The sequence below is a fragment of the Diceros bicornis genome, chromosome 3 (genome assembly GCF_020826845.1).
Source record: "Diceros bicornis minor isolate mBicDic1 chromosome 3, mDicBic1.mat.cur, whole genome shotgun sequence".
In the NCBI taxonomy this organism is placed as follows: Eukaryota; Metazoa; Chordata; class Mammalia; order Perissodactyla; family Rhinocerotidae; genus Diceros; species Diceros bicornis.
In genome coordinates, this window is record NC_080742.1 from 78,749,837 (window position 1) to 78,772,735 (window position 22,899).

At 45.0% G+C, this 22,899-nt stretch overlaps 1 protein-coding gene across 1 annotated transcript; it reads left to right on the forward strand.

The window, feature by feature from the left end:
* Window positions 1–1,846: 1,846 nt before the first annotated feature.
* CPA4 (carboxypeptidase A4) lies at window positions 1,847–22,059 on the forward strand. The gene is given in 12 exon segments (XM_058529982.1): window positions 1,847–1,914; window positions 6,758–6,839; window positions 7,274–7,408; window positions 8,508–8,606; window positions 11,338–11,419; window positions 11,422–11,438; window positions 12,719–12,823; window positions 13,579–13,689; window positions 14,850–14,940; window positions 16,356–16,555; window positions 17,684–17,768; window positions 21,872–22,059. Coding segments are annotated over 12 exon segments (1,263 nt in total).
* The last annotated feature ends 840 nt before the right edge of the window (window positions 22,060–22,899 follow it).

Sequence of the window (22,899 nt, forward strand, 5' to 3'; positions counted from 1 at the left end):
TAGCATAATGTTTTCAAGATTCTTCCATGTTGTGGCATGTGTCAGCTCCTTCACCTTAATAGAGTAGCATTTAAGAGCTAGAAGGGGACTTTTGAGTTCATTTATTCAATAAATCCTAATTAAGCAACTACATTGTGCCAAGCATTGTGCTAGGTGCTGTATCCTCTGGTTCCATTGTTGCCTTTTGCTTCTCCATTACTGGTATGCTGCATTAGAAAAACTGGTGGGGACCCAAACCAGTGACACTGCTTCCTCCTAGGTGTCCCATCAAGGCTGGGTCTCAGATTCCATATAATTTCTCTGTAGACATTCACTTCTATTAGGGATTTAGATTTTGTTGATGGTTTTCCCTGGGAGAAAAGGGTGGGAAGTGAATTTTAGCTTGCCTAGAATTCAGGGTACTTGATTCTTTAGTTTACATTTCTTGCAGATTCAGATCTCAGCTTTTCTTGTTACTAATTTCAAAGCTGAATTCTATCTTGGTGAAGTAGAGCCCAACCTTTGTGATGGACCAGAGTGGGCATAGGAGTTCAGTTTCAGCGTTGGAAGCGCAAAAGAGCTCTGATAGAGGCCCCCACCTCCACAACTCCTGACAAAGACTCTCCTTGACCAAACCTTAGACAGGTTTCTCTGAGCCCTCTTTTTGACTAGGCCTTGTCTTTGGGCCCTGTCTAAATCAGGCTTGGCAAAGAATCCTGCTAAGTCATCCCCCAATTCTTGATATCTGATCAAGTTCGTCATCCTCCACTTTTTATGTCTATATCCTTGGCCTGACTTTAGCAAGAATCCAGTTAGGCCAGTTAAGCAAGAAACTTCCCTATCCTTGATGCCTCCTCTTGGCAGTTTTCTATCTGCTGACCCCTCACTGTGCTGTCTTTACTGTATTCAGAGTTGAACACAATTATGTACTCTCTCTTGTTGCATGACTCCTATTGTGATAATCCTGAATGAAGTCTTCCTTACAGTTTAATGTGTCTGAATAATTTTTCTTTAACACTCCCACCTATGACTCTTGGTTGTATCCACTCCCCTTGAGCAAGTGCAGAAAGAATGTAGACCATAAGGACAGTGGAATGGGGGAGGCTTGTAGGATTTGGGGCTCCCAGGACAGACTCAAGGCCTCAGAGTCCCTGAAGAAGTCGTGGAGATCATGAGTGTCTTCCATTTATTCTGTTGTGGCTTGGTGGACAGGACAGCAGATTCAGAGTCTAGCAAATGTAAGAAAGTATTATTATTAATAATATCATTAATCCTTACCTTTAGCTCAGACACCAAGGAAAACAGATAATTTATTCAGACTAACGTATTCTTCTTATACCATTTACCTCATGTATTTCTACTTTCTTAGTGGAGTCATGGGAATTAGGTGTCAGATTCAAAACAGAGGCCACAAACTCTCATCATTATGACCTGCCCTGGTGAAATTCTCTGAGAGGGCTTGTGAAGTGTGTGGCCTTAGAGTTGGCTTGTGGTTTCTTTGATAGTCTTCACTTTTTTTACCTCTAGAGGTAACTCCATCCCATGTTTACAGTCTGGCCTCTCCTATCCTGGGACTTTCCTATTTACTCAAAAAATGCTATTTAAATACCAAGTGATGAGCAATATGGCACCCTTGGCACAGACTTTTCCAGCATGAAGAGCAAGTTCCTGACCTTGTAAGTCAAGAGGCTTGGGCTTTATCACTCAAAAGGAATGGAAGAGGCATAGGCAGGCACCCACCTGACGTACCGTCAGAATTGCAAGGGTGCTTGGGAATCACATTAGCATTTTTGAGGACGTGAGTCTACCTCAGACTCTTTATTAATACAGCTTGACTCAGCCACTCTATGACTGACAACCTTGGGACATGAAGTGGATACTGTTCTTTGGGGCCTTTATTGGGCCCAGCGTCTGCGGCCGAGAAAAGTTTTTTGGGTAAGTTCCTTTTGGACTTACTATTATTATCACTTGGTTAGTTCAGAGGTATGGGAGCCAAATGGATTTGGAATATGAATGGCTGATTATACCTCAAGCAGTACGGCACTGGGAAAGAAGACCTAGGCTCCTGTGCCGGCTCTGCTCCTGTGTCATCCTGGACCAGTTACTTCTTTCTCAGGCTCAATTTTATCTGTGGAATCAGGACTAGATGGCCTCCACAGTCCTGCCCCAGCTCCCTAATCTCCTGCCAATTCTATTTATTCCTAGTTCTTATTTGTATGGTCAGTTCCATGTATCTCCTACTTTCTTACTCCCGTATTGTGAATTACCAAGAATTACCAGAAATTGTTTTTAATTTCTGCCATGCTTAAGGGAGAACCTGGGTCTTAGGCTTTTTGGTTTCACTTCTCTGTTACCAGTGAAAGCTTAGTAGAGCTGGTGCTTTCTTGTCAGCATCTAGGACATGGCGATGTGATGGGTCTTGTGTAGCTGCAGCATTGTATTGACATGCAAGGACACACGTGTACACTGTGTGTGTGTGTGTGTGCACGCGCACACATGCTTAACCCACTCCACACTGAATGCTTTGAGGTTTGCAAAGGAGAGGACATTTGGGAGGTAGGAGAGATGAAAGGATGCCGTGGTACCCTGCTAGAAGATTGAATTCTAATAACTCATTATTACATAATACTTTGCTATTTGCAAAGTGCTTTTATGTGCATTATCTTTTGGATCACACAACAACCCTGACAGGCAGGGGTGTTATTTGCCTCAATTTAAACATGAAAAATTCAGCCTTAGAAAGGTTAAGGAACCTGCCCAAGGCCACTTAGCTGGTAAGCAGGGGAGCTGGAAGTCTGAATACAAAACCCATGCCCTTTTGCTGTAACACAAGTTAATCTCCAGATAGAATCCTATATCTCACTCATCCATCTATATCTGTTAGTTTACTCTCTATTATACTATCTGGCTAAAGGGACTTTGGGGTTGTTTATTGAGGTAATTACTTATATGAGATTGAGTAATTTTTATGGTGATGAGTTGTGTTCACACCTGGTCTCTACTGCCAAATAGCTCAGAGGGGTTAGGTGTAGCAGGTGGCCTGGGAAGGAGATTTTTCCACAGGCAGCTCAGCAGTAGGTGTGTAATAACTACACTTGCTGCCGTGTGCGCTGACGCATGGAGCCATCAGGCTCCCACTGCAGCTATTCACGTGGCTGAAAAATCTTTATTTCTCAGAGTACAGACTTCTCCTACAATACAGTGGACACCTGAGTCGAGACAGCTGGGCTGGACCCTGAAGTGCTCATCACAGGGGCTTGCGCCGAAAGGGCTGTGTGCCTGAGTTAATTGCAGATGGTTTTAACTAAGTGTCATCCTCATCTCCAAATCAGTTCTTTCTTTTTTTTTAAAATTATTTATTTATTTATTTGTCCCCCAAAGCCCCAGTAGATAGTTGTATGTCATAGCTGCACATCCTTCTAGTTGCTGTATGTGGGACACGGCCTCAGCATGGCCGGAGAAGCAGTGCGTCTGTGCTCGCCCGGCATCCGAACCCGGGCCGCCAGTAGCGGAGCACGCGCACTTAACCACTAAGCCACGGGGCCGGCCCTCCAAATCAGTTCTTAACCCCATAGTAGGGAACCCAGCGAAGGTGATGGAATCCTCCCTGGGGTACATAGACATGTCCCAAACACCCAGCTTGGTGAACATTTAGAGCAAGGGGAAGCTGGCCTCTGGTCATTCAAGTGGGTGGGAAATCAGGACACAAGTTGGATTGGAGTGGGTATGGAGCTGATGGGGATGAAGATCATGGTTGTCCCCCACAGTCTCCGTTCCTCCCACCCATCTCACCTACCTCCCCAGGCTCTCTCACTCTGCTGGTGTCTTCTGCCCTGGTCTTCAGTCATATTAAGGATGGGATGGTGGCCAGGATGCCTAGAGGTGCGGGGCAGGCAGAGAACAGGAAGTTAGTTGCAGAACAGGTTGTAGCATCGGCAGTAGCTGGCAGGCATTTAAGAGTTCTGAGAAACCATCTCTCAGTACTCATGGTAGCTGCTAAGCCTGGTTGGGGAGGCAGGTGAGAAAGGCACAAAGAACAGGCCACCTGGCTGCCTGCATGGCAAAAGGGGGAGGAATAGAAGCTCAGCACCAAGGTGACTGTTGACTGTCCAGAGGTGGGACAAGTGTGGGAGTGAGTGAGAGGGGATCACAACCATTGCATTCGCAGCAGCTGAACAGCCCTGGGTATTGGAGGGGGCCAGAATTAAGAAGAGCTGCAAGAACAGCTGTGCTGAGTAGGAGGGGTGAACGTGGCAGCCTGCAAATCTCACCATATCTCCCCTCCCAGGCCAGTCTTCCATCTTCAGAAAGAGCTTAAGGTCTTTGAATGAATTTCCAGATGGTGGAGATAGGTCGTGTTCAGCCACCCAGACTCTCAGGGCCTGGAGAAGGCATTTTCCAAATAGAGACAAGGACAATGAGGGCAAGAAGAAGGTTGCCCTTCACCTGGCACCCACTTATGTTCTTTCTGCTTCCAGGTATTGGTGGACTTAACGTTCATTAGAATAATGTTAGACAGCCCTCTCACCCCTAATTTTTAGCACCATCTGAAGACTGTTTCTAACTTTGCCTCCTCTGGTTAGGGAAAACCTCATGGGTGATGGGAGTTGGTCCTAAAGCCTAGGTGGGAGATTGCTAGGCAGATAAGGAAAAGGGCTGGTTGTCCAGGCAGAGGGAATAGCATGTGCAAAGGCATAGAAGGGCAAAGTACATGGTGGATTTGGGATTTCACTGAGGCTGGAGCCAAGAGGGTATAGGAGAGGTAGATGGAGAAGGGCCCTGCTCTGTACCAGCCCTTCTACCCTGTCTCTGCACACTACAGATATGTCTTGAACCTCTGTAGCTGGGCTAGTTAAGGCATGATGAAGTGGGCTGTGGATTTAATCACCATCAGGGCCAGTTAGATCCACTGTGTTCCATTGTCGTGGACTGTGCCCAGGAGTATGGAAGTTCTGTTGTGAAGTTATCACCTCGGGAAAAGTAAAACACATGCTCTGGGTGAATGTGTAACATGATTTTCACACTCCTAAGAGCTCCGTCTTCTCATGTTCTGCTTTTTTTCTCTTCCCGTTCCTTTTTCCTCCCCTCCTTTTTTGTGATTGCTCTAATCAGTGCTATATTTTACAAATACCTAATTTTGCCAGTAGAGATGTCAGTGCTTTCTAGAACATCCATTTTTAAGACATCCCTTTTTCTGGAGTGTTATGGGGGGATGGGTTGTGACAGAGCATGAGTTTGGTAGCTGGGCCCTGGTACTCAGCCAGGAGTGAGGATTTCCCTTCGGTATTAAACCTGTCCCTTTTTTGCGAGGCTGCCTGCCCAGTGTCAGGGAAGTGGTGGCTTGACTCCCCATCTTCCCAGGGCTGCAGTCTGACTCCTAGCAAGCCTGTTGGGTTCAGGCTGAGACCTGCCCAGTCAGCGGCTTCTCCTTTACAGCCTCAGCGGCTCCCCTGAGATGCAGTAAGCAGCCCACCTTCCACAACCCTGTGCGGACCGGTGAGTCGGGAGAAAGTGAGCCTTGGTCACTGGCATTTCCTCCAGACCTGCCACTTGCAATGGAAGCAACTCTACAGTGCACCTTGCCTCCTTGGGGCTGGACTAGACCCCCTAGAGATCCTCTAGAACCTCCCAGAACAAAGTTAAACCCTGAGAGTCCATCCGGATTGAGCCGGTTTTCTGATGGGGAGATGCTGATCTGCCATGTGAGGCTGCACGTTTAGCTCCCTGTGACAGGACCATTTTCTCTGTCAACAGGTCCTTCAGCCCACAGCCCTCTCCAGCAGCTCTTCTCGCATTCATTGTGTCAAAAGGATGACGCATGTGACAGCGTCGAGTGCAGATTCATTCGGGCCGTCACCTAGCAACGGCCTAATGGCTCCCCTGGCTCCCTGAGCCGGCTGAGAGCACAAAGGCAGCTTTTCAGGCTCGGCCGTCTCCCACCCACACACAGGACTTCAGGGGGCCTCTACCCCTGCTGCTGCGGCTTCCAGCTAAATGGCGTATATGAAACAAGTGCAGAACAAACAACAAAGGGGGCTCGGGACTGGCCGGCTCCCTTCTGGGCCCTCTCAGGGCCCCCTTGGGAGGACTGAATCCCAAGTTCAGCCCCAACACCCTGGTCCAGGTTGTAATTCACATTTGTACAGGGTTCTGGAACTGGAAAGGAATGAGAAGGCACCCAGACTCTCTCATCTTTGCTAAGAGGAAAATAGCTAACCCTCCAAGGATGGAAGGTCTGTTCTGTTTTCCAGCTCTTTCCAGCATGGACGTTCAGCCAGAGTTTCAGTCCTAGCCCCTGACAGTGAAGAAGTGCTTCTTTATGTCTTGAGTTAGCTTTGCATGTAACTCAGGAACATTCCTTTCTGCAAAATATATATGTTTTTCATTATAAAGTAATATGACCACATTACAGAAAACAGATACAAGGGGAAAAAAAAGTAAGTCATCTATAATCCCACGACCCGAACATAAGCATTGTCAGCATTTGCTATATTTCCGTTGTCTGTTTTTCTTCCAATGCATCTGTTTTTTCCATACTTGTAATCATGGCATACATACAATTTTGTGTCCTGCTCTTTCACTTAATATTTCCCTTAAAGTTATACCATAAGCACTTTTTCATATTTGCCATGTAGCCTTATTTTTAATGGCTATACATTGTAACCAAAGACTAGACCATTTCCTCTCCTTCAGTCCAGTGATGTCTGGGATAGAATGCTTGGGGTTTATTTGCCAGCTGAAAGCTCACCATTATCTTTTGCATTTTTTTTTTCTTTAGGGACTAAGTTTTTAGGATTAATGTCAGAAATGGAGACGAGAGCAGCAAACTAAGTCAGCTGTTGAATTCAGACAACTTTAAGGTACCTGGTTCTTCTTAGTCCTCTTGAGTATCTCTGACTTTGGTGGGAGAAGACTCTTGCACCACCAGCATTATTATTCCTGAAGAGTTTCTGTGTCTAATCTGTGTTAGTCAACATGCCTTTACACAACTGAGAGGGTTGATGGGGGAGAGGTGCTGTAGATCGTAGCAGTGCTGTCTTGGGAGATCGCAGGCCTCAGCAGTGGGGTCCATCCTTCTATCTGCCATTGACTAATTACTTCTTGGACTTTGCCAGGTGTTGCCTGCTGGGCTGGCCTCACCAGACACAGTTGTTAAATGGGCAGAGTTTGCCCTTGGACAGAGCCTGGCCCCTCAGGGAGCACCCTGGCTTTTGGCAGTGGTTCCGAAGAATGAGCTCCTTGTGCCTTTTACTTGAACTGTCCTTTAACCTGGTTTTATTTCTGTTCTCTTCAGCTCAACGTCTGGAAATCTCCCTCCACCTTCAGTCATCCTGTGGATGTCCTGGTCCCATCTGTCAGTCTGCAGCCAGTCAAATCCTTCCCGAAGTCCCAGGGCTTAGAGTACTCAGTGACAATTGAAGACCTGCAGGTGGGTAGGCCAAGGTCCCTCACTGGTCTTGCATAGGACCAAGCAGCCAGAGTGGATCTGAGACATTTTCAAGTTCTGGTCTTATCCTTCTCCATTTTTACAGATGAAGACATTGAGGTATATAGAAGTAAAGTACAGTGAGTTGTTAGAAGAACATCTTGTAGTAGAGAGGGCATACATGGATTAGGGAACCAGACAGATCTGGATCCAAATCTTGATTTTGCTAACTACTAGCTGTGTGACTTTGGACCAGCTATTAACCTCTTGAACCTCTGTTTCTTTGCTAGTAAAATGGTAATAGTGATACCTATTTCATATGATTTATTGAGAAGATTAAGTCATTAAATATATGTAAAATGTCTAACTGCTTGGTACATCATAGATGTCCCATAAATATTAAGTCTCTTTTCCTTATTTGAAGTCAAGAGGGAAGAACAGAGTGGGCAGGGAGGTGGAGGGTGTTGGAGATCAGTCATAAAAAGCATCCTTTGAAAAAGGGGGATTGTCACCAACAGACCCCAGCAGAGGGAACATCATCACCCAAGCCAAACACCAGCCTCATGACCTGTATTTGAACAGCAGGACAGTGTCTGGCTCATGTTCTCTCCTTTACCGAGGTGGGTTGTGGACTAATTGGTGATTTGGCCCGGGAGTTTCCTGATGGCGTGAGCAGCTGTGCGCTTATTAATCATCCTCGCATGTCACAGACATCTGCCAGGAACCTTTAAAGTATGAGTGGTTATAAGAATTTCTTTGTTTCTGAATGGTTTCCCAAGTTGTGTATTTCAGAGGCACTGGATACCAGATGTGGGCTGATGTATAGAGAATTCATAGTATAGAATAACCAAATAGCACATATGTTGTTTCCAGGGAGTCAGTGGGCTTTGAATGGGGTGATGTATGTTGGGTGCCAAGAAATAAGATTTTATAGATATGAGGAAGAAATCTGACCCCCTTTTACACCTTGACATTTGTGCTGTTTGATATGTGTGCCCAGGGTGCTGCCATCTTGGCCAGCCCATGTGCCACGATATGGCAGAAACAACATGAACCTCCATCTCCAATGGATCACTTCACAGTGTTGCCATGTCTGTTTTAGGCCCTTTTAGATAACGAAGATGAAGAAATGCGACACAATGAAGGGCAAGAACGGAGCAATAATAACTTCAACTATGGAGCCTACCATTCCCTGGAAGCTGTAGGTGTTTCAAAGCACGTTAAGGTCAAGGTCATGGGCCTCCTGGGTTTGGTAACCTGTTTCCTTACTTTCAAGAGGTATTAGTCCTTGGCACAATATCCCTTTACTGAGGGGTAAAATGTGTACACTTCAGTTCCTTTCTAATTCTTGAGTTGTTTAACTTCCATCAGCCCCTAGAGCATAGTGAAATGCAAACTGAACGTTATCTTCCACGTGCCTCCTTCTTTTCTTCAGCAACCCCTTAAAGGAAACCGTGAAATAATTGCAATCATTTCCAGTCCTTGTAATTCAACTGTGTTATACCCCACCATAATCCCTGTATTTTATTCAGCCAGGTTAAAATGTTTTGTATTCCAGGCAAGTAGACAAGTGGTTATTTCCAAGGTTAACGAAGTATTTCCACTCATTTATCATGACTACTTATAATGTGTATTTGTCCATAATGAATTTTGGCGCTGTGTTTAGTTAGAAACCACTTTATACAGATGATTAACTTTCAAGGTAAGCCAACCCTTCAAATGAAAAACTTGGAGCAGAATAATTTAATATGATATTGGAACCTGAGAAATCAAGAGGAACTATAGAATGGAACCACATCACATACTATGCAATTCTCATATGTCCCTCAATGTCTTCTTCATTAGTCTGGAAACTCTCTGCTAGCTCGGGAACACATGCTGAATCTAAATTGATATTCTTTTTCCTATACCTGAATACATGTTGTTCTTTATATCCAAAGATGGTATTCCTGGCATGCTTTTCATGAGGCGTATACTTTGAGTTGTTTTTCTTCTAGATGAGGGATTATTTCAAAGGTTGACCAACTATTTCTACTTCTTTCCCACGATTGTCAGTAGCTTTGTTTATTGTGTACACTTCCAACTACAATGCCCCTTGATCCCTCTTGTGACCAATGACATACATCTGCAAAACAGCTGGATAAAGTTAGGAGTTCAGTCCAGGGCGACGGATGAAAGCAGAGCTCAGGGCCCACACAGGGATCAAACCCATGACGTTAGCCTCACTAACATGGGGCACTCCCTAGCTGTGCTAACCAGTTGCAAATGTCACCCAAGACCCCAGAAACTCCATCCCGTCACCTGCCTGCTGTGGGAGCCTCACTTTCTCTTCCACTTGCTTTTGTTCTCTTGACTCTAGGTGCAATTTTCATGTGGTTTACAGCTCCCTCTTGTTCCCTGAGAGGCCTTCGCTGTGAATTAGTGTACTGTCTCCCTCCTGGCTTGATCATATTCAGTTCTTTCTAAAAACAGCTTTTAAGAGCTCGTATCCTACGACCACTGAGGCCTTCTTAGGTCTCTAGTGGGAATTTAGTGTGTCTCTTCAGTGGGAGTTTCAGATCCTTTGTGTGTGTTGTTGTGGTTGCTGTTATTTTTGTTAGTTTCTCCAATGAGTGTTCCCCTGATGTTAGCAGTGTGAATTTGGACCCCCCCATCTGGACATAGCTTGGGGTTTTAACTTTTCCTGGGTGACTCTCTTTTCCCTCATAGCTTAGGGCAGGCTTCTGGCTTTTGCTCCACTTTCTAGGTCAGAGGGTAGAGTTTCTAGGCCCTTTTCGTGGCTGAAATTGCTGATTCCCAGCTCTCAAGTTCCAGCTCCTTGCCCCCATCTGGGTCCTGTGCTCTCTACTCCCACTCCTGGTTTGCTGTAAACCCTCAGCACCTCAGGCAGCAGATATCTGGTCCCGGGGCTATATCTTCTGCCCTCCCCTCTGCCAGCTAGTTCCCTCTTTATTTCTGACACCTGCAATTTCTCCTTTTTTGGCCTTTAAACTTGATCGTGAATCATCTTCATTGTATTTTAGCTGGCTTGCCTATATATCTGGGGGTGGTTTCTTGCTTCCGCTCAATCTGCCGTATTGACTGCAAGTCTGATAAACCCTGCAAGCTTGATTTTATTCTATATTGATTGCACATTTTCTTCCTCTGTAAGGCTCCGCCTTTCAATTTTAAGGTCTAAATATAAATTTATTTCCTTCTTTTGACCCTCGTAAAGTTTGAGCAACTAAGATGGATAAAATCTATTTAATTCTTTTTTTTTTTTTATCGAAAGCAAATAGAAGCGTTGGTAGCCATGATTTACATCTCTTCACTTGTTCTCTAAAAGAGAGGAATTAGAGGAATTATCTCCCAGGTGGGGTGCCTGTAGTGCAGGGTATAAACAAGATGGTCCACCAGGATGGAGGAAGAAACTATTACACCTTCTATTTATATTTCTACATATGTTTATGTTTTTTATTAACGTAACCATTTTTATTTCTATATTTTGTTTTATAATGTACGTAATAGATTTGCGTAGTAGTATATATATGCATAGTGCATGCTAACTTTTTTCTTTTTTTTTTTTTTACTGATGGAGAAAGTAATCAAAAGAGTTTGCAGAGCAATGCTTTTAAGAACCATGGCTGAATGGGGCCATCGCTGATTAGCCAGTCTAGTATAGTGCACAGGGCCACATTGTGGAACAATGTCTTCCCAAGTCTCTCTACTCCAGTCTAATGGACTCTAATTTTGTGGACAAATAAAATGTGAAATTAGTAGAAATGGATTCTTAGACAGTTCCTCAAGCATAAGCATTCCTCTGATAATATTGTCAACCCTAAGGTTAGGGAGCTGGAAGAAATCATTAAGATCAACAAGATAAAGTTCACAGATACCCACCCAGAGGTGAAAAATTTAAAAAATGCCCCCAAGTTTACTTTTTCATGTTTCAGATTTACCATGAGATGGACAACATTGCCGGAGAGTTTCCTGACTTGGCGTGCAGGGTGAAGATTGGGCATTCGTTTGAAAACCAGTCATGTATGTACGGAAGGTGAGGCCCCATGCTCTTTGAAGGGCCTGCCTGGACTGAGGCACCTGGTTCCTTGTGTCCCGGACCCCACCCTCACACCTCTGAAGGAGGCAGCTTTTTAGGACCTTCTTGACTTCAGGGAGGAGAGTGAGGTGGGGGAGACATCTACCCGGGTTTGAATTTGGTCTGACAGAGAGTCCCCAGCTTTTGCCTAAAATGGAGGGAGTTAGAAGGAGCATGTTCCGTTCCAAGTTTTGACTGAAAGGCAGGATCAAGAGGAAGTGGGGAGGTGGTTAGTATTCCAGAAAACTCTCAGATGGGCCACAGTCTTTTGTCTTCATTCCCACCTTCTGTAAAAATCAAGACAAATTGGGATAGGCCTACGAATTCTATTCTGCTTTTAGGGGTACTTATTGGAAAAGCAATCTAGGAAGCTAATTTTAGGGTTGATGTAATTTTAAGCCCAGCCTATGATCCTTGGCTGCACAAAGCCTAATTTCCAGATATTTCTAACAGATTCAGGTCTATATTGGCAAAGGAGGTAGAGAATTTATGGCAGTGACATAAATTACGTAAATAATCCAGCTGAATGAATAAAAAAGAATTTGGAGATATGAACCATGGAACAACTGATGGTGCTAAGAACTTGTCAAACCCTCAACTTCATCTGAGCCCTGAAGAGCCCAGGCTTACAGCAGTGGTTAAATTACCAGCAGGAGGAGACCTGCACTGAGCTGGCTGCTGTAAAATAATCTACATAAATTTAGATTATTTGCCAATCTGATGGAGACCCTGGCTTTATTAGCACCAAGCTCTGACCCAAGGGGGCCCCACACTAAAAGGCAGGAGCCAGAATTCATTTCATGCCGTTTACAAAGAGCTCTAGTGAACCCCTCTACCTCATTTTAAAACTGAATTCCTTTATTGCATCAACTAGAACAGGCTGGTTTATGCACTCTTGTGTCTCTCTCTGTTGGGATACCATTTGAGGTCCTTCAAGAGACATAATATTATCTCTAATCACACTGGCACTATAATTCACAATAGCAATTGTTTCCCCTTCCCATTTACTTCCAACCCTGGAGCAGCTCTAGCTGCCCGGGCTGCGGCTGGGCCCTACCAGCCAGCCAGTTAAGCTCCCTGGTCACGGATAAACCAGATAAATAGATGGTGCCCTCAGGAACATTTGGTCTCTGAATTATCTTAAATGGATTAAATGAGTAGGGGCGTGTTGGGGAGAAGAGAGGTGAGTGGAGACTCGGGCAGTAGGGTCATATTCTGGTCTCTTTTTCCTTCCACAGTTCAGCACTGTAGAAGGCAGGCAGCCGCCGGCCATTTGGCTGAACGCAGGCATCCATTCCCGGGAGTGGCTCTCACCGGCTACGGCCATCTGGACCGCAAGGAAGGTCATGTCACCTGGTATTAGCTGAGAATTCTAGTGTGCTCAGGGTGCCCCTGCTGTGTCCCGTGAGACTGGGCCTGGGGGATGAGGTGCGAAGGCGCTCTGCATAGATACAGTGGTCTGGGGGCCTTTTCAGATCAGAGGAGCAAAAGGTCAGAGCCCCTTGATCAAGCCACTGTGGCTAAATGACAAAGTGCATTCACGGCGGTAAGCAAACTAATGAGCCGCAGAGGCAGCCCTGAAACACTGACCCATAGTCAGCCCTGCAGAAAGGGAGCAGAGCCTTCTCAGCAGGAAAACTCAGATGAGCTTGCCTTCAGTCCCTTCCAAGTCCCCCAGGCCCTCAGGGACCTCATGATGTCTCCATGTCCCTTTGGAAAGCCTGCTTTAAGCCAGTGCTGGGAGAGGAGGGGTGGTGCATGTGGAGGATCCATCTTCCCTACCCCTAGCATGGGGGTGCAGATTCCTAATAACTGTTATGATGTGTGGCTCTCCCTTCCCTGTCCCATGCCCTGGAAGGAATGAATAAGCCAGGCAGCCCAGGACTCATTGCAGTTGCTGTCATCATGCAGCCCTGTTTCCAGGTTTTGAAGTGCTCTGAGGGCTTTGCAGAGAGCTTTGTCTGTGAGGGTGGCAGGGAGGCTGCAGAGGGTGGATGCTATTCTAGGAGCTGGGCATCTGGGGAAGATACACAGGCTTAGACCTAGCAACCCAGCCTGCGATGGCCGAGCTGAGAAGCTCGTTGTTGGCTCTGCTTAGGTTGTATCTGATTATGGGAAAGATCCAGCCATCACCTCCATCTTGGAGAAGATGGATATTTTCTTGTTGCCTGTGGCCAATCCTGATGGATATTTATACATGCAAACTGAAGTGAGTAATACCAAGTGGGCGGGGCTTGATGTTAAGACTTGTTTGTTGAATTCCTTGCTTTGTCACTAAATAGTTGTATGACCTTGGAGAAAACTTCCACAAATGTGCATGCTGTGAGCTTCCTTGGGGTCTCATTTTCCAATCATTCCCTGAGCTGAGAATCACCAGGGAATATTTTTTCCTAGAGAGAATAGTCTAATGAACTCCCTATGTTGGATCTTCAACAATTATCAACACTCCACCAATCTTCTTTTTATTTCTTTTCCTCCCACACATTTTTTTCCTGATGTATTTTAAAGCAAATCCCAGACATCAGGTTATTTCACCCAAAACTTCTTTAGTATGCATCTCTAGCTGATGATAATTAAAACAAACAAACAAACAATACACTGTTAAAAAATTAATGGAAGTTCTTTAATATCATCTAATACCCTCAATTATCTTTAAAATGTCTTTTGCGTCAATTTGTCGAAATCAGGATCCACATAAGCTCTACCCCTGCATTTGGTTATTCTGGCTCTGCGGGCTTTTTCATTCTACAACATTTACCCCACCCCGCTCCCCCCACCACCACACACATATCTTTTGAAAATGTCCTACACTTGTTGGAGAAACCAAGTAAATTGTCCTGCAGAACTTCTCACATTCTGAATTTGGCTAATGGCTTCTTGGTTGTGCGCCATTTAATTTGTTCCCTTATCCTTCGTGTTTCCTATTCACTGATGGTCAGATCTAGAGGCTTGATTGGATTCAGGTTAACTTTTTAGGCAAGAATAAAATCGTTGCTGTGCGCTTCCTATCGCATCAGCGATCATTCGGGCACATGATGGTCATTTGTCCCACTTTAACCGAAGCCAGAAATTACTCAGTGGGTTCAGGTGATATCAGCCTGGTTCTTGCATCATAAAGTTCTCATCAGGGCGTTTTGGAGGAGTCCCTCTCTCAGAGCCAGGAGGGCTGAGCCTCGTCCCTCTGGGGCATGAGAGGAGACTGCTCAGTCAGTGAGGCCTGGAGCCCCGATGATCCTCCAGGCAGAACTGCAAGCAGCTTGCCCCGTCCATGGTGCCCATCTCCATCATAGGCCCCCAAAGAAAACTTTCACCTCTCCTGTGCTCTAACCCGTGTCTGGATGCTTGTTCATTCCTTGGTGGATTTTTCAGAACCAATTTTGGAGGAAGACACGATCCCTAAATTCTGGAAGCTCCTGCGTTGGCACTGATCCAAATAGAAATTGGAACTCTAGTTTTGCAGGTAGGTTGGGGAAGACAGTTTTCAAATCCTGCTACCCCTGGGTAGCCTGGTCCACAGGGCTCTGAGCTGGGGGTGAGGGAGCCTCTTTCCAGGCTGGCTCCATTGCTGATTCACTGAGAGATTTGGGTGAATCCTTTACGCTCTCCATGTCTCATTTAAAAAAAAAATTTTTTTTTGTAATTTTGAAAGAGAATGACTCTGCAATTCCTGTCTTCCTGAGAGAATGCTAATATTTTAAAAACCATTCTGGTCTTAGATATACAAATCCACAGCTTTTCTTTATACCTGGCCACCCCAGCTTCTCCTGGGTGAGTGACTGTGTGGGTGGAAGGGCTCCTGGTGGCAACTTAGAAGAGAGCTATCAGCACTGTTACCCTGACAGGCAAGATAGTGGTGTGAGGATTAAACTCCAGCAGTTTACCCTGAGATGTATAAATAGGAACCTCAGCCCTTTGATATGATGGAAAGAGAATGAGAATTAGGAGCCCTGGGTTCTGAGTTCCAGCTGTTTAAAAATCATCCCCACAATAGTGCCAACCATGTGCCGGGTACTTTCCCATGTATTATCTTATTCTTGTTATCTTATTCTTCTTACCTAGTGAGTGAATTTTATTATCTGAAATGAGACAATTGAAGCTCAGAGACAATCTCAAAAGCATATGGTTAAGAGTTAGGATCTAAACTCACCTTGCCATTCCAAATCCAAATAGTTCTCTTTCACTGTTCTACAGCTTTACTGATGTTTTGTTTTTAATGTACTTCTTTTACTTGCATAGAAATACCACACAAACCATTGGGGGAAAAATAATATGACTGTGGGAAAGGAGCTGATACAAATGTGGAACCGAGGGGATCAAAGTTAAGTCAGATATTCTCACAACTGGGGTGGTTTCACACACACACCAGATCCCTCAGGGAGCCATATTGTGAAGTAATACAGAAGGCAGTATTTCTCAATACCTGTCAAAATATCAAGAGATTTTAGCCACAACAATAGATTATTTCTGGCAGTGCCTGGCCATTAAGATCTGAACCAAGAGAATGAGTTGACACCAGAATAAATGGAGTCATTTTCATTATTAATTGGTACTCATAGTAATTATCTAGAATATTTATTAATTACTACTCATTGTCAAGTATGATATTAATTATTTATGACAACTGTTAGTGATGCAATACAAGGTCAACTCTATCCATTTAAAGGAGTCCTACCAGTTTTCTTCCTCAGCTGTGGCAGATCCAACACCCTGACCTCCCACTTCTATATCCTCCCTGCAATTATATACACACCATGGATCAGGTTCTCGGGGGCATCTAGCAGTGGCCTGCCCATTGTCAGTACCTTCTGCCGCTCCTCTGGGTTGAGTGTTTTCTTTTCCTATGGGTTAATGTTCTGCTTGGGCTGCCCCCTACAGGAGAGGAAACCAGTGACAACCCTTGCTCTGAAGTGTACCATAGACCCCATGCCAATTTGGAAGTGGAGGTGAAATCGGTGGTAGATTTCATCCAAGAACACGAGAATTTCAAATGCTTCATCGACCTGCATAGCTACTCACAGCTGCTAATGTATCAGTATGGGTATACGGTCAACAAAGCCTCAGATGCTGAGGAGCTGGTGAGTGATGGGCTGCCTTCCCCCCAGCCCAGGGCCTGCTTTACCCTCGGGTGCTGCATGGTGGTGGTTCTACAGCTTTATATAGAAAGTCTAGAAGCCTGGGCTTGTTTCTTTAAGGGCCCAGTCTTCTCTCTCTGCCCTTTGGGAAGTGCCATCAGGCCTACTGGGGACAGGAAGAAGTAATATACCTTATTTCTGTGCTTACTGTGAGTTCCAAGAACCACAGCTGACCCCTGCCCATCCTTCTCACTTGTTTTTCTGACCAAAATGTACTGCAGACCCACTGCTTGCCAAGAACTGTGGGTGGCATTGTGGTGGGCAAGGGGGAGGTGCTCCTCACTCTGGTTAAGGTAGAGTTTAAGTAGGGTATAGGCCACAGTCCAGGGGTGCTCTGTGTCTCTTACAGTGACTCACCCCAGGATGTGAACAGGCACTGAAGGTGGACTGACTGGAGCAGGGCTGGCATCAGCAGGGGGACTGTAGGCCTCTCCTTCTGTGCTGGTCGGCTTGAATGTGCCCCTCTGCCCAGGGTCACAGCTAGCCCATAAACCTCCCAGCTGGTGCAGGGCTCCTGGCTAGGTGTGGACTAGATTCTGATCTCAAGCAGGCACTCCGCATAGGGCACATTCGTATATAGTGGACCTGTCTCCACCTCTACTCTGGGAACACGCAACTCTTAGAAGGTTTTCTCTTGAATGTACTTGACCTTCCCTCATGTTTATGAATATGACATACCTTTCCTTCAGCATAGGTGAAGATGATGGTGTCTTTACTAGATTCCCAATGGGTTGGTGAGCAGCCCTCCAATTTTTGGAGAGCTTAAATACAGCTCCTCCAATTTGGGTGTATAATACACACACTTTCAGAGTGCTTATCCTTCTTCTTCCACTCTCTCTTTACCTCCTTCCCCAAACTGGAAGTAAAGAAGTGGAGACGTAGTGGGAGAAGGAGTTGGAAGAACCGTGACATTTCCCTCAATTTATAGTCAGGCCTTGGATCTGGTTGGATGGGAAAGAAGACCAGAAGAGAAAATCGAAGGAGGGGTGGAGAGTCTTCCAAACCAGAACAGCTGAGGAATGTCAGGCTGCAGGATCCATTCCTTCTCACTCTGCTGATTTCCTCTCCTAGGACGAGGTGGCAAGGCATGCAGCCAAAGCTCTTGCTTCCCTGTCGGGCACTGTCTACCGAGTGGGTCCTACCTGCACCACTGTCTGTAAGTACTCATTGTATTTATTGGTTATTTAGAAAATGCTTTGAGAGGAAATTTGCAATGGAGCAGGAGAAGAGCTGCAAGTTGGACTGACTGTTTTTCTCGTTAGTAATAGACTGAATTTATGTCAAGCCTGTGTGATAGTAGCTGTTGCAGGCGGTCACCTTCATCAGCATCATCCCCACTATCATCTGTTTATCATGTGTCCATGATGAGTCAAGTCCTGTCAGTATGGTAGAGTCTGTGTTCCTTATCTTCCATTAAAGATCTTGATGTAGTTTATCAAAAATTCCTCAAGTCTGCCATTCCATTTTCAAAGGAAATCCACCTTTGTATTGGCAGATTGAAGTGGGGGTGGAGGAGACTCCCTCACCTTCATAGTAGAGATGAACAAGCTTTGGCGCAAGGCTGGGTGCTGGGTTAGGGGGTCCTCCCAACAATGGTTAGCATCAAGCCAAAAAAAAAAAAACAAAACCAAAACTCTACCAAAACCCAAAACCTGAAGATAGTCTTGAGGCTCATTACCCACAATCTCAACCTCATTTTGAGGAAATACCTTTGTTTTGGTTTCTCACTGAAGTGTTTCATCTGAACAATTCATTCTATTCCTGCTGAGATCCTTCTAGTTCCCTTACTCTGCTCTTTAAATTTAAAGATCCCACTGAAGAGTATGATCTGTCTCCAGGACCCTAGCTAAAATGGAAAATGTAAATACAAACATGGGAAGCACAGCTCTGACCCCTTTTAAGCTAATGCTCTTCTTTTTCCTTCTAGTGCCTCCACTGTAAATAGTTTTCCAACAATTTGTCCACCCTCGGAGCCCCTGCAAACGTGCTGATATTTCTTTCCTCTTCCATACTCTAACTCACTCTCCCATCTTACCTGCTTCGCCCTCGACTAGCTGTTCCCTTCAGTCTTCCTCTTGTGGAAGATCCTCCATCCCACATCTTGGATCCTCCTGTGTACTCTGATCTCAGCACCCTTGTCTATGGTTCTGCCACCATGCTGCATAAAGCAGTTAGCGTGATGTTGGTGTTTGTGTTGCTAAGTGCGGCAACAATCCGTTAATTATTCATGGTTTATTATTATTAGTGTTGTTAGATGGGAATTCTTCAGAGAACAAACACATCAGGAGAGTTTCTCCACCCTCTGCTTCATTAGTCAGAACTGAGTCTGGGGCCAAAGAGAGTTAAAGAAACTTGGTAGGAGCCCTCCAACCAAGGGGGTCCTCTCAAAACATCTTTGTGTGTCACCTGGGTTCTGGATTTTGGGTCAAACACCAGTTTAAAGGATGACCTTGTCTTCCCACATCAAATGCATTCTTCTCCCCAGCATAAGCGGTACCAAAATCAAGAGATACTCATCAGATTCCTCCAACAAAAGAGGAGGAAGGCTCTCCTCAGGATTGTCCAGGAGTTGTAAAATTTCCTACCTCAGGGCCAGCCCCGTGGCCTAGTGGTTAAGGTCGGCATGCTCTGCTTCAGCAGCCTGGGTTCGGTTCCTGGGCATGGACCTGCACCACTCGTCGGCAACCATGCTGTGGCAGTGACCCACATACAAAATAGAGGAAGATTGGCACAGATGTTAGCTCAGGGCGAATCTTCCTCAAGCAAAAAGAGGAGGAATGGCAACAGATATTAGCTCAGGAAGAATCTTCCTCAGCAAAAAAAAAAAAAAAAAAAAAAAATTTCCTACTTCTTTTAAGAGCCTATCTTCTGTATTCTTTATAGGCTTCGTCTGCCCTCCTTGCTTTCTAAAAATGTGATCAATTTTTGTATAATAACTCTCTAACTCCATGGGTTATGGCATGTGCTGCATAAATAGTTGAAATTTATCCCTTCAAGTGCTGGACCTTTTCTTAGATTAACCATTTTAGATGAAACTCATTCTAAAATGGATTTCACACTTTCCTGCCTTCTTAAACAGAGCATGTAGAAGAGATTTAAGCTCCTTTCTTCATGACTGAGTGGCCTTCTGAATTTCACTTGTTATATCCTGAAGACCTACTGTGCCCTATTGGACTGTTCTATCCCTGTGCTAAACAGCCCTGGCCTGTGTTGCTTCTTTAATTGTTGTATCTGCTTTTTAGAGTTTTCATGTCTCCTTCCTATGATCAGACTGTATGGCTTTCGGGCCAACTGCCTCTAGCAGCCCTTTCCCCTCCTCTTCACTGATTCTGATCTACTAAGGGTTTGGGAACAAGTTCTTTGGGCTTGTTTGGTTCGTGGATAGATCCTGAGTGTGAAGGGTGTTCATGACAGCATTGTTTACAGTCACAAAAGACTCGTAAGCACCTAAATATCCATCAGTAGAGTGCTGAATAAAAACACATTTGGTACATTCATACAATGAAACAGTATACAGCTCTTAAATGAATGAGGTGGATCTATATGTGCTAATAGGCAATAATCTTCAAATGTTAAGTGTGTAGAACAGTGTTAATAGTATGTTCCCTTTTGTGTTAAAAAAAAAAAAAAAAGAGTAGATAGGCTTTGAGCAGGGACCCAAATAAAGTGAAGTTCTTGAACTCGATCACTTTGACTGTTCAGCAGAAGCCTGCTTACCTCCTTCCTGAATTTTAAATGTGTTCTGAAATACTTGAGCTGGCCACGTAAATAACCTCGAGCAACCTCTGGAGCCATTGTCTGGTTTTTATTCAGCATTGTCTCAGGATAGAGAAAGGCTATGGGAACCACACAAGGATTTCAGAGACTGTAGGAGAGCCAGTTCCACATGCCCAGGGAGCGTGTAATCTCAGTGGAAGCAGCATCTCTAGAAAAGTCACAATGGTATCATGAGAAACAACCATTAGGAACAATGGAAAAACAAAAGGACCCATATTTTCGTTCAACAGACATGTAGTATACCAAATGGACCGGAAGTAGATTGAAGAAAGCATGGGCTTTATCATTAGATGGACCTGGGTTTAAATTCTAGCCTTGCCATTTTCCATTTATGGTTCCTTGGATAGATGACCCATTCTGAGCCTGGATTTCCTCATCTGTAAAACAAAGACAATAAATACCTACTTGGGTTTTTAAAGATTAAGTGAGATCATAAATATAAAGTTTCCAGTATGATGACTGGCTCAGGGTAGATGTTCAATAAATTCAATAATTTTATTATTCAATATCATCTACACTTTGCACTTTTAGCCAATTTCTGCTCTGGTAGAGTTTGACTGGGAAGAAGCAGAAAAACAGGCTTCTTGCCTTTTTCCAGCCTTTTGGCAAAGGGAAGTCCCAAAGGCTGAGCCTGTTTCTCTCTGTGTGTCAGTTATCTTTTGCTGTGTAAAACGTTATCCTAAAACTTAGCAGCTTAAAACAATAAACGTTCGTTTTCTTACACTGTTTCTGTGGGTCAGGAATTCAGGAGCAGCTCAGCTGGGTGGCTCTAGCTCAGGGTCTCTCATGAGGTTGCAGTCAGGGTGTCTTCCAGGGCTACAGTCATCTAAAGGCTTGACTGGGCTAGAAGATCTGCTGCTATCGTGGCTCCCTCAGGTGCTTGGTGAGTGAGTGCTGATTATTGGCAGGAGCCCTCAGTTCTTCACCACGTGGACCTCTTTATAAGGCTACTTGAGTGTCCTTACAACATGGCCACTGGCTTTCCCCAGAGCGAGTGATCCAAGAGAGAGCAAGGCAGAAGCCACAGTATCTTTTATGACCTAGCGTTGTAGGTGACACACCTTCATTTCTGCAGTCTCCTGTTAGTTACACAGGTCAGGTGAGCCCTATTCAATGTACGAGGGCACTAGACAAGAACATGAATCCCAGGAGACAAAGATCATTGGGATATCTTGGAGGCTGCCTACATTCTGTCTCTGTAGAGATTGGTTTTGAGTGACCTGCAGGAGTCTACACAGTGAGTTAGTGACAAGATGGGAATGAGGATTTAAAATCTCTTGATTTGAGACTAGTGAAGACCCTCATGGTGCAGGAAAGCCTGAGACACATGGATCAGGCCATTGTTTATGTGTTATAGGCCTAATGATGTTCAGAAAGAATTCTGGATCCTAAGGAACCACAGGCAGGCAGAGCTCCTGGCCCCTTCCTGTCTAACCCTGAAAGGAATTAGCCTTCAAAGGTGTTTTCTCTTCTGACTTACAGATCCAGCTAGCGGGAGCAGTACTGACTGGGCGTATGATAATGGCATCAAGTATGCACTCACTTTTGAGTTGAGAGATACTGGGCACTATGGCTTCCTCCTGCCAGCCAACCAGATCATCCCCACTGCAGAGGAGACGTGCCTGGGGCTGAAGACCATCATGGAGCACGTGCGGGACAACCTCTACTAGAGGAGGAAACCCACTCTGTCTACATTTATTTATCCTGTGTATGCGCACACGCTGAGGCTGTATTAAGGGAGCTCATTCCTTCCCATGTAAGTCAGAGCCCTCTGGCTTTATAGCCAGCACAGGTCAGCCCCTCTCCAGCCCCTCTCCCTGAAGTTCGTGCATTCCTGTGGTGCACCTGAGAGAAGCGCTTCTGTCACCCCGCTGCTTTCTGGTCCTGCTGTTTCACTGAGCCTTTTGTATACTTTCCTTCCACACAGCTGGTTGGGCAGGCCACAATGGGGATCACCTTTACCGGGTGACATGTGTCTACCTCATTTTTAGCACCAAAGGACATCTGAGATGGTTCTCTAGCCTCATCCAATCTAGCCAGCTGGTGACCTTCCTCTTGTAGGGGTCCCGAGGGAGGTGCTGTGGGAGACAAGGCTTATCTTTTAGATGGGTCTCAAAGATGACACAGAACTTCCTTTAATTTATCTTACTCCTTCCTGAACATATTTTTCTTTGAAAAATAAATCCTGTAGAGTCATAGTATAGGTCATTCCCTTTTTTTTCCTTTTTGTTTGTTTGTTTTTGGTCTGAATACAAAGTAGAGGATCACTTCTCATCCCTGGGCAAAACTTCCCAGATACTACAATTCTGCTCACCTTCTTCCCTGTATTATTCAGTGTAACTGGGATCCCAGAGAGGATCTGTGTGGTTATAGGTACTGCTCACCCAGAAACCCCGGGTGAAGTGGTGATCTAATAGTAGGATTGCTAAATTATCCCCATCTCTCCTAGTAGGTTCACCTCCACTTTGCCTTTTGAACTTACTTCAAAGATCTTGCCCTCACCCTACAGG